We start from the raw sequence: 17,188 nt of genomic DNA on the forward strand, positions 1-17,188 counted from the left end.
GTTGCACTTTTCGCACCAAAGTACGTTCGTCTCTAGGAGACAGAATGCATCTCCTTCCTGAGTGGTATGACTGCTGCGTGGTCTCATGGTGTTTATACTTGCCTACTATTGTTTGTACAGATGAACGTGGTACCTTCAGGCGTTTAGAAATTGCTACCAAGGATGAACCAGACTTGTGGAGGTCTACAATTTTTTTCTGAGGTCTTGGCTGATTTCTTTTAATTTTCCCATGATGTCAAGCAAAGAGGCACTGAGTTTTAAATGCATCCACAGGTACACCTCCAATTGACTCAAATGATGTCAATTAGCCTATCAGAAGCTTCTAAAGCCATGACATAATTTTCTGTAATTTTCAAACTGTTTAAAGGCACAGTCAACTTAGTGAATTTAAACTTTTGACCCACTGGAACTGTGATACAGTGAATTATAAGTGAAATAATCTGTCACGTTCTGACCTTAGTTCCTTTGTTTTGTCTTTGTTTTAGTATGGTCAGGGTGTGAGTTGGGGTGGGCAGTCTGTTTGTTTTTCTATGTTTGTTTTTGAGTTTGGCCTGGTATGGTTCTCAATAAGAGGCAGGTGTCGTTAGTTGTCTCTGATTGAGAATCATACTTAGGTAGCCTTTTTCCACCTGTGTTTCGTGGGTGTTTATTTCCTGTTTAGTGTTTTTTCATTCACCTTACGGGACTGTACGTTTGTCGTTTGTTGTTTTGTTCAGTGTTCAATTATTTTATAAAAAAATATGAACACTTACCACGCTGCGCATTGGTCCTCACCTTCTTCCACCAACAACGACGACCGTTGAGGACCTGCCAGAGTCTCCCTCCTGTCCGGCGCTGCCAGAGTCTCCCTCCTGTCCGGCGCTGCCAGAGCCGTCAGTCAGCCAGGAGCTGCCGGAATCGCCCTTCACTCCGGTGCTGCCGAAATCTCCCGTCCATTCGGGACCCGTGGCTTGGGTCTTCATTCCAATGCCTGTGTGTAGTTGCTATTTAGCTAAAAAAAAAAATTGGTCTGTGATGAGATTCGAACACGCAAAGTCTTTGCCTTAAGTAACCTTCTACATGCCTAACATATCATACTAATTTGAGTGTCTTGAGTTATACATTTCCTATGTTACATCTAGTCTAAGGAAGATAGTTATAACCATGTTTTCTACTCTGGTCCTGGCCAGGTCATGTTAGCTACAGAGAGACTCACTCCCTAACTGACTGAACTGTGTAAATAAGTACAGTGCATTTTCTGTGATAGTTAATGTGACAGGTGGAAATGAAGTGGGCTACAGGTTAAAACATGTCCACGTCTGCATGTGATTCATTCATTTTCACAATGACACTTCCTACACATAGACTTGTGATTCATTCATTAGCACAATGGAAATCCTCTGTTCGTTCACATCGGAATACACTTACCCGTATACGGCATTTATCAGTGAAAAGTAAAGGGTCCCTTTCTTATTCCGGTCAGAATCAAAATCAATCCGTACAAATTTGCACATGTTTCGGGCATAACATCAACAAAAAAAAGAAAGAAAACCACTTGAATTGTTCCTCCTCAGTACACGGTGTTACCTGCACAACTACTTGTGTTTACCTGAAATTCAAATATGTATTCAAAATAACTTAAACCGGCATGCCGCGTCTGTACGGGTTATGACACTGCCAGGACAGTTTAACAGTGATTTTGGGGAATAGCGTAGCATCCTGCCTGTCATTCTCAAGTCAGGAATGCAAGGTACTCAACTTCCAGTACATTTGTGTTCTTTGTCATTCTCATGGATTATTTTTTTGTACTCAGTTCTATATTGGTCTGAATAAAATACTCAGTAAGGTTGTCTTTGAATTAGGTCCTCTTCCAAAATTATACATGAAAAACACTTCCACGTTCAAACGGCAACATGGGAGACATGATTGGCTGTCTGACAATTCTAAAATGTAGCCTACACACAGGCCAGCCAGGCGTTTCTCAAATTATGTTTTCGCATTCTAGTGTATGTGTCCATCTAGTGGTGGCTGTGGTTAGCAGCACCAATGTATCAGATGCCAAGGCATTGGCCAATGACAACAGAATGTGTTGGGCCATGCCACACTCCATTATAAATAGGCCAGTGTGGGCATGGATGTGGCCTTTCGCTAAGCCCACACCAGTCTGTGTGGTGTCTGGTTGGGAATTTTATACATACCGGCAATAAACATTAGAAGAAAATTGCCAATAGCCTCAGCACGGTAATAAAAATGAATATGAGCCAGTCAAATTTGCCACAAAATTTGTTGTTCTTGTAATATCAAAATGTTGTTTCCATTATATTTCGCCCCTCCTTGTATTCAGCTCTGTGTGTCAGAATATGTTAAAGCGTGAACAGGGAGTGTTATTCATGGTCACTGAACATGAGGATGAAGTTAGGGTGTGTGTGTGTGTGTGAGAGGGAGGGAGGGTCGTGTGGGTGTTTTTCTCACCACACCAGGCAGTGGAACGTGTGTTAATGGCCGACACACACAGACACTCTGTGAAACAGCCCAGCAGGCTCTCCAATCATTACTAGGCCTTGATGGATTCTTTGGTTAACACATGTAGGATAAACAAGAGTTCCCAGAAGAGAGGAGGAAGGACTGGGCTGGGACTGACTGGAAAGATCCCTCGTCGCCCCCCCCCCCCCCCCTTCCTCCTGCTAGGCCACCCAGATCTACCACACCAGACCAAAAGCATCAGCAGTGTGTTACCCGCGGTAACGCTCAGACAGACACTACGCTGTCTTGTGAAAGGATGATTTAAGATGAGCATTGTCACTCGATTAAGATGACGCAAGTGTCCGTTTGGTTTTGGGTACTTGGTATCCAAGTAACCAAAACACACACACACACACACAATCTCACAGAGTGGGCTCTAGTCCTATTATTTTAATGTACCGAAGAGGATGATATTTTCTCATTCACGTCATGAGGGAGGCTACATCTCTTTACGAGTTTCTCATATGAACTGTTTGCTTATCAGAGACACTAAACATGGGCGTCTTTGACACTGACCCCGTTTCCTTTTATGATGACGTTTCCATTGGTTGAATGTGTGGCTGACGTACTAAATACGTTTTGACGGTAGATGTTTTACCGTGAGGCTTCTTCCAAGCTTCTGGAGAGCAGCAAGTCGAATCTCAATGAATGAATGCAGCAATCATGTAGGATGAGTATTGTAAATCACTTCAAGAGAAGGATCCGTAGAATATCCTTGATTTAAATCTTAACACTGTGTGGCCCACATTTGCCACCAACTAATTTACTAGAAAGTCTGACCAAACTCCAAACCACAGTGTGGTTATAGCATACTATAGCTGAGTTTGGGTTCATCATGACGATATTATAAAATGATACTATATCATCTTACACCCATTAAATTAACAGTAGCGTTTATGAGTGGAAACAGTGGAAAGCAGTTGAAAGTGTCTAGAGACAATGGACCTCTAACTTACTTTTCTTTGTGTACCTACTGTGCTGATCCCTCTTATCAAGGTCTCTATTTTGCATATAGACAGATAGTCTTGAGTTTACCAATGTAGGACTCTCTTGATCAAAACCGGTAATAGGGTTTCAGGGATAAGACATTCATGCATTGATAAGACAAAATACAATGCATTCAGAAATTATTCAGGCCCCTTTACTTTTTCCACATTTTGTTATGTTACATCCTTATTCGTAAATGGATGCAGTTATTTTTTCCTCATCAATCTACACACAATCCCCCATAATGACAAAGCAAAAATAGTTTTTTAGAAATGTATTAAAAATAAAAAAACAGAAATACCTTATTTACATGATTTGGAAAGGCACACATCTGTCTATATAAGGTCCCACTGTTGACAGTGCATGTCAGAGCAAAATCCAAGCCATGAGGTTGAAGGAATTGTCCTTAGAGCTCCGAGACAGGATTGTATCAAGGCACAGATCTGGGGAAGGGTACCAAAAAATGTCTGCAGCATTGAAGGCCCACAAGAACACATTGGCCTCCATCATTCTTAAATGCAAGAAGTTTGGAACCACCAAGACTGTTCCTAGAGCTGGCCCCCTGGCCAAACTGAGCAATCGGGGGAGAAAGGCCTTGGTCAGGTAGGTGACCAAGAACCCGATGGTGACTCTGACAGAGCTCCAAAGTTCCTCTGTGGAGATGGGAGAACCTTCCAGAAGGACAACCATCTCTGCAGCACTCCACTAATCAGGCCTTTATGGTAGAGTGGCCAGATGTAAGCCACTTCTCAGTAAAAAGCATATGGCAGCGACTTGGAGTTTGTCAAAAGGAACCTAAAGGACTCTCAGACCATGAGAAACTAGATTCTCTGGACTAATGAAACCACGATTGAACTATTTTGCCTGAATGCCAAGCTTCACATCTGGAGGAAACCTGGCACCATCCCTACGGTGAAGCATGGTGGCAAAGTACACCGAGATCCTTGATGAAAACCTGCTCCAGAGTGCTCAGGACCTTGGACTGGGGCGAAGGTTCAACTTCCAACAGGACAACGGCCCTAAGCACACAGCCAAGAAAATGCCAAGGGGCTTCGGGACAGGCCTCTGGATGTCCTTGAGTGGCCCAGCCAGAGCCCAGACTTGAACCCGATTGTACATCTCTGGAGAGACCTGAAAATAGGTGTGCAGCGGCGCTCCCCATTCAACCTGACACCGCTTGAGAGGATCTGCAGAGAGGAATGGGAGAAACTTCCCAAATACAGGTGTGCCAAGCTTGTAGCGTCATACTCAAAACGACACAAGGCTGTAATCGCTGCCAAAGTTGCATGAACAAAGTACTGAGTAAAGGGTCTGAATACTTATGTAAATGTATATTTTTCAGTTTTCTATTTTTTATAAATGAGCAAAAATGTCTAAACCTGTTTTTGCTTTGTCATTATCGTATATTGTGTGTAAATTGATGAGGAAAAAAACAATTGAATCCATTTTAGAATAAGGCTGTAACGTAACAAAATGTGGAAAAAGCCAAGGAGTCTGAATACTTTCCGAAGGCACTGTACTATATTCTTCCCTTGATGCCGAAATACCCATTTGTATCCTTTTTGGTCAATAAAACAATGTTAGCCGTGAATTATGATCAAACTCAGCTTAAAATGGAGTTCAAAATACGGCTTTAAATCTACATACTGGCACTGTAAATGCATCTCTTTAGTCAAATGCTTGATATTCAATCATTGGTTTTGATAGAATGAATACCTATTTGAAAACACAAAGAGGGCGAATAAATAGAAGACATAGAGAGATTGGTCTAAATTTGCACTTTATTCCTAACACTTACTGTTTCATTTGTCCCCCTCCCCCCAAACAACAGGCACACCGATAGCGATGAGTAAGGGGCAGTTTAACAGTTGGGAACAAAATAAAAAAAACATGTTACTAACTCAGAGAGAGCCTTGAGGTAAAAGCAGGTTACTCACAAACAGAAAGGAAATGGGCCGTAACAGATACAAAGTTACAGAGCAGTGTTTTAGTTATCATCAGCATCATAGTTATCATCATCATCAAACGTCGTTGTTTTAAAGAGAACTTTTGCCATTTTTATCGTCAAAAAGAAAAATGCAAAGTTTTGACTTGTAAAAGAAAGAATGTGTGGTGGAGCTCTTTGGTTTTCACTATTGAGGTTTTCATTAGTAAAATCTTTCTTTGCCATCCTCCATTAAATGACCTTTGGATTTAAGCTGTATTGTAGAAAAAAATGTTTAAAAAATAAACAAAGCATATGGGGAAAATTGACTTTGTTCTCTCTTTTACTATATCCACTTGATTTGGGCAAATTGAGTATGTTTGTTCTCTCTTTTACTATATCCTCTCTGATTTGATGTGACGTTCAGACATATTTGTGTTCTCAAGGCCAAAGAAATATCTTAGTTGATGGAGACCTATAAGTTGAGGACATTCTTAATAAGCACATAAAACAAACATTCATAGCCACTTATAACTACTGTATAAAATGGTCACAATTCAAGGCGCATAGCTTCATAGCATTAAGTGCTCTTGAAGACAGTAGTATGTCTTTTGATATCAATGAAGGGTAAATAAATACCATTATGTAGCATTTAGTCTTCATGAAGACTCCTGAATGTTTATATACACATGGATTAACTGTGTGTGTGTGTGTGTATGTGTGTGTGTTCTCCGTGTGTGTGTTGTGTGTGTCGGGTCTCACTGTGAGGGTTTAACTTTGGTATCATTCTCGGTCCACCACAGGAGAGCCCTTCACAGGCACACATACTGTACAGCATCATCATCACGCTAATACCCCACACACACCTTCTCAGAAGAGACATTGCCATAAACACCTCCAGTACCCTCACAGCATTGTCAACAGAAACCAAAGACCCACTTGAAGGAGAAGACGAGTGGTGCATCTATTTCTGAGGAGTGAGGTCATAGCACGTGTTACCTATAAAACCCAAGGAAACTGCTTACAAACTGTTATTTTAAAAAGTTTTGGAAAGTCTTGTTCATCAAACTCAATAGCCAGGCCAGTTATTGTATCCCTCTGCTGAACCAAGACGACCATGGTCACATTAAAGCTTCTGTCTATTTGGTTTTTCATCAAAGTACATGAGGTATATATGACGTCGCTCTCTTGAAATAAAAGACGGGATCAGAGAGCAAGAGAGAGAGCTGGAGATCGTATGAACATATAGAGGCATCTAGATGTGTTTGAACTCCTATTGGCACACACAGGTTTAAGTAGAAAAGTGAAAGGAGAAATTTCAGGGGCCACTATTACTCTAAAATGGACCCATTTCATGGATCTGTTTGAATCTCTCTCTCTCTCTCTCTCTCTCTCTCTCTCTCTCAGGTTAGGGCTTTTATCAGTTGAGACGGGCTCTGAGATGACACCCAGTACAAGAACAGTCTTTACATTTGGTTTTTGTTTTAAAGCTTGGCCTTTTGTCTTTGTGTTTTAAAGCATTTTGTCTTCTTGTCTTAATCCCAAGAACGCCTCTCTTCAAAATACAACCTCACAATCCCCAACTATTACAAAGGTCTGAATCCAGAAATAGAAAAAAAAGAATTTACATCATTGAAATAAATCAATAAACAAACAAGTGAGAGTTCGTAACATACAAATCTTTTGCAAAGAAACTCATCTTCCACCTCACATGAATAGATATACACCTTCAAAACAAAGATCCCCAGAGAGATAGTTTAAAGCTTTTGGTCTAAAATCAAGTCATCGTTATCATCAACATTTTTTTTTTATCAAGGATCATTTCACAGCCTTTTATACATTAGCAGTAGAAGATATAGCTTTTTTTCCTACAAAATCTATTGAAGCACTAACAGATACATTCCCTATAAAGGGTAGGTCAACTGGTTTTCAGTTGATTTCCCGCCCGCCCCTCCCCACAATATTATCATTGGTTGCCTTTAATATCTGCCTATATGTGCCCAAGTATGCCTCGTTTCACATGTGTAGTTTCATGTGTTTATCGAACAGTATTCTGTGGCACACTGGACAGAAGAGTGTGTACTGAATCTTTATGGTTTGGTTCATATATGCGAGAGAACAGCTCTTTCTACACACTCATTCGGTCTCTCTTTTGCTCTCCTGTCACATACACGCCATCCATATCTCACACACAGGTATGTGCGCAATCATGTATGGTAGCATGCCTGAATACACACACACACACACACACACACACACACACACACACACACACACACACACACACTCAACCAGTCTCTCTACATATCTGTCCAGAAAACCCTAGCACAAACACAGTTATCCAACTGTTCCTCTCCGACAATTGTGCATTGATTTGGTTGTTATTTGGTATGTCTGTGTGTCAAACAGTTTTGCTTTTGGTATTCAGTTTTGGCTTTTTCACAACATTCTTGCTCAAAGAAAAAAATTTGGAAGCCACATTTTCACAGTATTATTTCCAACCACCGAATGAAAAAAAAAAAAGCCAGAGCACGCCAATAATAGCCCAGACCAGATATGAAAATAGGCAATAAATGACCCCATCATCTCCATTACAAGTAGAAAGCAATGAGACAAAGTCATACAGCAATCGACAGACCAACCATAAAAAGCAAAAAAAAAGAAAAATATATATTCTTAAATTCAGTTCCGTGAGGTCATTAGCTGTTCCTCCATCCAGGAAAAGGGTGAACAAAGTGAGGTCACAAATGGAGGAGGGAGGAGAGAGTGAGAGAGGGAGCCTCTCAGGCTGTGACAGACTCTAAAGCCTCCTCCTCTTCCTTATCTTCCTCCTCCACTTCTTTGTCCACAACGTGTTGTATTTGGTTTTTGGTTTCTCATCTGTTCAGTTAAGTCGCTCATACGTAGGTTTTGGTAAGGTTATTTTTTGGTTTTGGTCCTTCGTTCCAGCTTTCTCCTCCGTTTTCCCCTGCAGTTTCCATCAGATCCTCTTTTTGCCTTTGACTCCTCTGGGCAGTCTTTTTGTTTTCTTCTCATCTTCTTTTTTTTGGCTCTTTGACCCCATCTTTCGAGGCTAAGGAGAGGGGCAGAAGGGGTGGAGGGCAGGGGGTTGGGGGCTCGGAGGGATGCTGTCCTTTTTTTTGGTTGGTGTGGAGTCGTCCTCTGTTATGGGGTGTTTGGTTTTTGACACGGCTGAGGTCTCTGTCTGAACACTTGTTTTCCCTGCTCTTCCGGCTGGGCGAAACAATGCTTTGGTATCCAAGAGTGACTGACTAGAAGTGACTGATATGATGTCAGTGGAATGATATGAAAAAAGAATTATATTGAGAGAAAAAAAAACAGGCAAACGAATATAATGAAAGGCATTAAAGATTATTTAGCTTCAACATCCCGATACATTCTAGAGTAGTGTGTGTGTGTGTGTGTGTGTCTGTGTGTGTGTGTGTGTGTGTGTGTGTGTGTGTGTATGCATGCGTGCGTGCTTGAAGCAACAGCCATTAGAGTACATTTTGGTGTTCATATATACATTGATAAAGATTAGCAAAAAATACAGTATAAAATAAATTATACAAATACTTTTTGTTTGCAAAATAAGTGGGGAAATTATATTATTTTATACTAATACAATTGCTCAGAGAAAAAGAAAGAAAGAAAAGATAAGGATCAGAATGATTCACACCCCGGGTTTTTAATACTCTAGCACCCTCCCCTTGCAAGGATAACTACACTGAGCCTTCAAACAACAGGTAGCCATTGCAAAATTGAGATTTTGTGGTCAATTACCCATTTCTTTGTGGATTTTGATTTGTGTTTGGGGTTATTGTCTTGCTGGGAGATCCACTTGTGGCCAACTGTCAGTCTCCTGGCAGATGCAACCAGGTTTTTGGTTAAAATGCCCGGTTGGGATTTGGTAAAGTTAATGACGCCGATGACCTTAAGAAGGGCCCCGGGATCCGTGGAAGCAAAATAGCCACATAATATCAAAGGTCCACAACCATATTTTAACATTGGCATGAGGTACTTTTATACATATTCTTCTGTTTTTCAAAACCAAACCCACCACTGGTGTGTGTGGCCAAAGAGCTCTATTTCCATGTCCTTTGACCATAGCACCCGGTTCCAATCTAAGTGCCAGTGCTGTTTATAAAACTCCAGACAGTGCTATGATCAGATGACATGAAAAATATATATATTTGGCCATGCACACGAGTGGTGGGTTTGCCGTTGAAATACAGAAGAATATGCAGAAATGTACCTCATTCTGGTAAAATATGGTGGTGGATCTTTGACATTATGGGGTTATTTTGCCACAAGTGAATCTTCCAGCAAGACAATAACTCCCAAGCACTAATCCAAATCCACAAAGAAAAGTTTCATTGGCCACAGAAATCAACATTTTGCAGTCTCCGGACTTGAACCCCCATTGTCGTTTGAATTGAAGAAGGAAGTCCATAAGGGCAGACAAAGGATCTGGAAATATTCTGCGTGGAGGTACGGTCTAACATCCCTCCCAGTGGGTTCTCTCCAATCTCATCAAACCTTTGAGAAAAAGGCCCAGTGCCCTTATCTTCGCAAGGGGAGGGTTAAGAAAGAAGAAGAGGTTAAGAAACAAAGGAGGTAACAAGATCTCATCATATTAAACAGATGTTGAAGTTAATAGCCCTTAATGACGAGGGTGGTTATTATGATGATCATGACAATGAGGATTCAATCAGCAAAATGTGAAATAAACAAAGGAAATGGAATAGGAAAACATACCACAAAATAAGTTGTAAAGCTACTAATTCGAGGTGACTGCTAAATCTACAACACGGCTTTGTACTGTAAATAAGTTGAAACTGTACAGCCACTAGAGGTAGGCAAAGATATGTGGGAGGACTGACACTACTAAGATATCTATATCAATAAAGATATCTATATCAAAGATATCAAAGATATCTATATCAAAGATATCTATATCAAATCATCAAATCATATAAAATACAAAAATAAGTGTTGAAAACGTTTTTTTTTTTATTAAATAAAAATAATAATAATATTACGATGAAATCATACATGCTTTTGAGTGTGGGTGATGTGCTGATCCTGAACAGATCAGAATCATAAGTCTTTTAAGTAAAGCTTTTCTCTCCGTTTTTTTTTTTTTGGTTTCAGTTTTTGGTATTTCGGTTTTGGAGATTTTGGCATGTTTGTCATTGTTTATCTTTGTGTGTTTTTCCCTTCTAGGTTTTTTAAAATGTGGTTTTCTTTCCATCCATCCACTGAAGCTTGTTGAAAGTCTTTCCTGTCCTTGCCACCCATCTCTCACACAAAGTCTTAGTTCAGTTGTCATCCCTGCCCTCTTTTCAGCTGTTTGTTTTTAGCTCATTTGTTCTTTTCCATAGAAAGGAGTAAATGTACATTAGCATTCACTGCCGACAAAACGTTCCACAATGCCACCTCTCCAACTGTATAGATCATTTTTTTTGGTTTAATTCTCCACCGTTCTCCTGTTCTCTCCTCCTCTCCATTCTTCCTCGCTCTCGTCTTCCTCTTTCAATCTGTGTATTTTTTGGCTTTGAAAGACTCCGGCAGAGAGAGCGAAGGCGACAAATGGAGGGAGAGAGAGATGGCTTTGGTTGAAAGGCGAGGTGTTTCTGTAAAGCTCCACTAAAACTCCTCCTCCTCCTCCACCTTCCGACAGGAACCTTTGGGTTGTGTCGTCGTCACTCGGCCATGGCCCCGCCAAGCGGCGGCGGTGAGGCTTCGCTGAACGAGCAGAAGGAGGCAGGGCTGGAGCAGGGAGAGGCGGAGCAGGAGTCGACGTCCATGCCACTGGCGCGGGGGGGCGGAGAGTCGCCCCTGGGACCGCCGACCAATCCCACACAGGCTTGGTGGGACGCCATAGGCAGGAGGGTGTGGCGGTTGAGGAATAGGGAGGGGCGAACCCCAGCCCCGCCCAGGATCATCTGACCTCCGGCCTCAAGACTGGAAATGGGCAGCTGCCCACCACTGGCAGCCAGAGCTGAACCATGATAGAGTTACAGGGGACGGGGTGAGAGAGGCAGGGGGAAGGGACGGGGTGAGAGAGGCAGGGGGAAGGGACGGGGTGAGAGAGGCAAGGGGAAGGGACGGGGTGAGAGAGGCAGGGGGAAGGGACGGGGTGAGAGAGGCAGGGGGAAGGGACGGGGTGAGAGAGGCAGGGGGAAGGGACGGGGTGAGAGGCAGGTGGAAGGGACGGGGTGAGAGAGACAGGGGGAAGGGACGGGGTGAGAGGGGCAGGGGGAAGGGACGGGGTGAGAGAGGCAGGGGGAAGGGACGGGGTGAGAGAGGCAGGGGGAAGGGACGGGGTGAGAGAGGCAGGGGGAAGGGACGGGGTGAGAGAGGCAGGGGGAAGGGACAGGGTGAGAGGCAGGTGGAAGGGACGGGGTGAGAGAGACAGGGGGAAGGGACGGGGTGAGAGAGGCAGGTGGAAGGGACGGGGTGAGAGAGGCAGGTGGAAGGGGCGGGTTGAGAGAGGCAGGTGGAAGGGAAGGGGTGAGAGAGGCAGGTGGAAGGGACAGGGTGAGAGACGCAGGGGGAAGGGGTGAGAGAGGCAGGTGGAAGGGACAGGGTGAGAGAGGCAGGTGGAAGGATTGGAAGGGGAAAAGAAAGGTAGAGGAGAAAGAATATAAGTTAATACACCTACCAGAGATACGTTGGCATCGATTTGGGTGACACTGTAACTGATTACACGGTGAGATGAAGGATGGCGATGACGAAGGTGAGATGACGGATGGCGATGACGATGGTGAGATATTGCAACAGATGAGAGAAAGTAGTGTGACTAAAGCAGGGAGAGCTTAGTCAGCCAGAGCTTGCAGGAAAGCTAACTCGTACTTGGCACAAACGCACAGACACACACAACACTCACAGTATCTACTTGGCGGCGATACGGATGGGATGGTGTGAAGACATGCAATTTCAATTGATTTGAAATCCCATGTTGAAATGATAGCAAACTGAGGCACATATTCCTTTCTGCCTTGAGATCTGCACGGTTAACTCAACATTTTCTCCTCTTGGCATCAGAGCTTGATGTAGGTGAGAGTCCGAGTTGCGCGCGCTTATTACAAATCAGAATACTAATCCATCATCTGGATAGACACTGATTTTGTCAGACTAACACACCTTGCATTGTGGCCAGGGGATTGCTGCTGATGAGAGCCTGGTTCATCCCTGTGCTTACTCCCATCATTGTGTTCCTGGAATATGTATGGATCCATATTCATCCATGTGCACATACACACACATTAAAATACACACACATTCAAACAGACACACACATGCAGAGATGGAGAAAGGACCAAGAGGGTTAATCGAGAAAGGACCAAGAGGGTTAAGTGAAAGCTCATTAATCAAACGGCCTCATTTATGTCTGATATGGAAGCACAATATGATTTGATTGTATGCATTGGCCTGTTTCTGAGTCTGGGTTGACTAGCACGTCTATGCCTGCAGACAAACACTGCCGTTCAAAAGTTTAGGGTCACTTAGAAATGTCCTTGTTTTTTGTCCATTAAAATAACATCAAATTGATCAAAAATACAGTGTAGACATTGTTAATGTTGTAAATGAATATTATAGCTGGAAATGGCAGATTTTTTTATGGAATATCTACATAGGCGTGCAGAGGTCCATTATCAGCAACCATCACTCCTGTGTTCCAATGGCACGTTGTGTTAGCTAATCCAAGTTTATCATTTTAAAAGGCTAATTGATCATTAGAAAACCCTTTTGCAATTATGTTAGCACAGCTGAAAAACTGTTGTCCTGATTAAAGAAGCAATAAAACTGGCCTTCTTTAGACTAGTTGAGTATCTGTGGCATCCGCATTGTTACCGGCTCAAAATGGCCAGAAACTTTCTTCTGAAACTCATCAGTCTATTGTTGTTCTGAGAAATGAAGGCTATTCCATGTGAGAAATTGCCAAGAAACTGAAGATCTCGTACAACACTGTGTACTACTCCCTTCACAGGACAGCGCAAACTGTCTCTAACCAGAATAGAAAGAGGAGTGGGAGGCCCCAGGGCACAACTGAGCAAGAGGACAAGTACATTACAGTGTCTAGTTTGAGAAACAGACGCCTCACAAGTCCTCAACTGACAGCTTCATTAAATAGTACCTGCAAAACACCCGTCTCAACGTCAACAGTGAAGAAGCGACTCCGGGATGCTGGCCTTCTAGGCGGAGTTGCAAAGAAAAAGCCATATCTCAGACTGGTCAATAAAAAGAAAAGATGATGGTCAAAAGAACACAGACACTGGACAGAGGAACTCAGACAGTTTGCGCTGTTCTGTGAAGGGAGTAGTACACAGCGTTGTACGAGATCTTCAGTTTCTTGGCAATTTCTCACATGGAATAGCCTTCATTTCTCAGAACAAGAATAGACTGACAAGTTTCAGAAGAAAGGTCTTCGTTTCTGGCCATTTTGAGTCGGAAATCAAACCCACAAATGCAGACGCTCAGATACTCAACTAGTCTAAAGAAGGCCAGTTTTATTGCTTCTTTAATCAGAACAACAGCTTTCAGCTGTGCTAAGATAATTGCAAAAGGGTTTTCTAATGATCAATTAGCCTTTTAAAATGATAAACTTGGATTAGTTAACACAATGTGCCATTGGAACACAGGAGTGATGGTTGCTGATAATGGGCCTCTGTACGCCTATGTAGATATTCCATAAAAACCTGCCGTTTCCAGCTACAATAGTAATTTACAACAACAATGTCTACACTGTATTTCTGATCAATTTGATGTTATTTTAATTGACAAAAAAAAACGTGGTTTTCTTTGAAAAACAAGGACATTTCTAAGTGACCCCAAACTTTTGAACAGTCTTGTAATTGCATGTTCCTTCATATGTGTGAGAACTTGCAGATTTGCTGCAAAACAGGTGGGGTAGCTTGACATACCACATGTCGTCGCATACCATGAATTCCCAGCAAGTCAGTAAATACCACCAATTCCTGTTTATTGTTTGCGTTCACAGTTTAGCAGATGTTATAGCAGATGCAGCGAAATGCTTGTAAGTCTCAGAATGTCAGTTCCGCTAGGTACTGTAGCTTGTCATTGCGTGCATTCTGCTGTTTATTTAATCAATCTATTCAACCTGAATCTAACTAGGTAGGTCCATTGGGAAATTATTCTAATTTGAAATGACAACCTGGCAAAGTGGTGAAACACAGAAAAGTGTGTTGAGGATTCAGTGTTTAGGAGTCAGTGTTAGATTGAGCACATGTGCAGTAGTCGTTGACTGTGCAAAGGGTAGAGAGAGGATAGAGGAGATCACAGGTTTTGAGTTATATAATCAGGGGACACTAACCCAGCATCTACTATCAAAGTGTATTTGTTTGAGTATGCGCGATTGTTCAGTGTTAGATTGAGTAAGTGTAGAGTAGTAGGAGAGAGAGAGACTCACCCAGCATTCAGGCTGTGGGCACTGAGGGTGGGAGGGGCGTTGCTGGCTGTGCTGTGTGGAGGCGGAGTCACAGAGGAGGCGGCGGAGCTCATAGTTGCAGAGCCACTGGGGGTCAGAGGGCAGGTTGCCGAGGGCGATGGGCTGGTCACTGAGAAAGAGAGAGAGAGAGAGAAACATCAGTAATATGAATGGTATACAGTACATTTGGTTACATTGATTACAGGAGGTTGGTGGTACCATTATTGGGGAGGACGGGCTTGTGTTAATGACTAGAGCGGAATCAGTGGAACGGTCTCAAATACAATCAAACACATATGGTCTCCATTATTATGAGCTGTTCTTCCCTCAGCAGCCTACTGTGGCATCGGTACGTTGTCCCAATGCCCATTGGTACTGGGTTTGAGAACCATCTGAACTCGCCTCTGTCTTAGTCCACTAAAGGGAATTTAGACCTCTGGCACTAGCGTCACAAAAACACAAATGTATCCAAAAATCAATTTCCTCACCGGTTGTGCTGAGGCTGGTGGCAGCCTGGTGCAGCCCCTGACTAGACATCTGGAGAGAGAGAGAGAAAGAAAGCAAGATAGAGAGAGAAAGAAAGAGAAAAAAAAGGCAGAAAGAGAAAGTGAGAGAGAGAGAGAGAGGTGGATAGGTTGTGAGCAGGAGAGAGACAGAAGAAACAGGCTCTCGTGGCGTAACTGTGATGACGGGTGGGTCGGGTGTGTAACGTATCACACCTCATACGACACTGTGTTTGCACGGCGCTGAGAGTGGAGCAGTGCTGGATGGGTTAGGCAACAGGGTCATACATGGGGTCGTGCAGAGGGAGGGGGGCATGTCCATAGATACAGAGAGTCAAAGATCTATTCCTCTCACGATGACAGGCTTGTATTTAGACAGAGTTTGTTTCCAAACTAAGGAACAGAGAGGCAAAGGACCAAAGGCCTGCCAATGACAGGCCTGGTGAGGGTTGGTGGGGAGGGTGGGAGGGGGTGAGGTGAGTGCGGGGTCATACCATGTGTGGGTTGTAGCAGGGGGGTTTGTGCGTCACAAGGGAGGACTGGCTGGGCAGGGGAGGGGTGGCACTGCAGGGGTTGATGCGTTTCTCTTTCTGGCGCCGGTTGCAGAACCAGACCCGGATCACCTCCTTCTCCATGTTGAGCTGCTTTCCCATCAGGAGGATCTCCTCTGAGTTAGGCTTCTGGTTCTGAAGGGAACACGGTCAGAAATCATGATCAAACATGTTGTCATGGGCCACAAACATTATATATCGCATAAATCAGACATGTTGTCAATGTTACTTTCAATAGTGGTATTTAGATAATGAAATGTTCATAAAAAAAGGGAAATAAACTTCATTAAACTGTTGTGGACAGAATCGTTGGTTTATGTACTCTACTGCGAGTGCAGTGTAGAGTACTATGTGATTTGAGTGGGTTCCCCAGGGGTCTGGTGTGGGACTTCTCTCTTTCTCACCGAGATGAAGTTGCGCTCTAAGGCCACGCGGACGTTGGTCTCAATGCTGGTGCGTTTCTTCCTGCGGCGCCCCGTCATGCCCTCAAACCCCATCATGGGGGAGGAGAGAGAGCTGGGGCTGGGAAGCATGTTGTCTATCGCCATGGTCTCTGCATCGTTTAGCCACTTCTCAAGCAGAGGCTTGAGCTTGCACATGTTCTTAAAGCTCAGGTTGAGGGCCTCGAAGCGAGAGATGGTGGTCTGGCTGAAGTCATTCCCATACAGTTTCCCCATTGCCATGCCAACGTCACCCTGGGGGGGGGAGATCATTTGTGTTAAACATTCATCTTCATTCAGGCGTCCAGCGCCTCCTGACCCCCGTCACTGCAAACACACACACTCCGACACCATGTGCCTAGCTTGATCAAATTGCTCACGCTCCTCTTGACCTCTATCACATTTCACATTTCATTACACACACACACACACACACACACACACACACACACACACACACACGTACCTGTGTGAAGCCCAGTTTGATGCGTCTCTGTTTGAAGGTGCGGGCGAACTGCTCCAGCTCCTCCAGGTCACTTGGCTCCTCGCCGTGCGGGCCAGAGGTCACCGAGGTCATGGGGGCGGCCGAGGCCCCGGAGGTCACACCGCCGTCCCCGCTCTTGTCCCTCTGTAACGACGTGAGGCCGTCACCGTGACGACGCTACAGTGCGTGAGACATAAACCTATATCATTGCTGTCGAATGGCAAAGGGTGGCTGGCACACCGACATTAGCTATTGACGGCTGATGAAAGATCTATGGCGAGGTTGTGAAGATGAATTTTCTTGACTTAATTTATTTACTTACAAGTATGTAGTACAAGTATGT

The 17,188-nt window shown here is 43.6% G+C and overlaps 1 protein-coding gene across 1 annotated transcript in view; it reads right to left on the reverse strand.

Moving 5' to 3' along the window:
* Nucleotides 1-7,206: 7,206 nt before the first annotated feature.
* Nucleotides 7,207-17,188, reverse strand: part of LOC109904450 (POU domain, class 2, transcription factor 2) — a 49,572-nt gene continuing 39,590 nt past the window's right edge. The window contains exons 9-15 of the mRNA XM_031788561.1: nucleotides 16,828-17,022; nucleotides 16,326-16,616; nucleotides 15,865-16,056; nucleotides 15,356-15,404; nucleotides 14,850-14,997; nucleotides 12,563-12,636; nucleotides 7,207-11,417 (exon numbers count right to left, since the gene is read on the reverse strand). Of these exons, the coding sequence (XP_031644421.1) occupies nucleotides 11,119-11,417; nucleotides 12,563-12,636; nucleotides 14,850-14,997; nucleotides 15,356-15,404; nucleotides 15,865-16,056; nucleotides 16,326-16,616; nucleotides 16,828-17,022 (1,248 nt within the window). The 3' untranslated portion in view covers nucleotides 7,207-11,118. The remainder of the gene's footprint in view (nucleotides 11,418-12,562; nucleotides 12,637-14,849; nucleotides 14,998-15,355; nucleotides 15,405-15,864; nucleotides 16,057-16,325; nucleotides 16,617-16,827; nucleotides 17,023-17,188) is intronic.

This window comes from Oncorhynchus kisutch, linkage group LG14, assembly GCF_002021735.2.
Source record: "Oncorhynchus kisutch isolate 150728-3 linkage group LG14, Okis_V2, whole genome shotgun sequence".
NCBI lineage: Eukaryota > Metazoa > Chordata > Actinopteri > Salmoniformes > Salmonidae > Oncorhynchus > Oncorhynchus kisutch.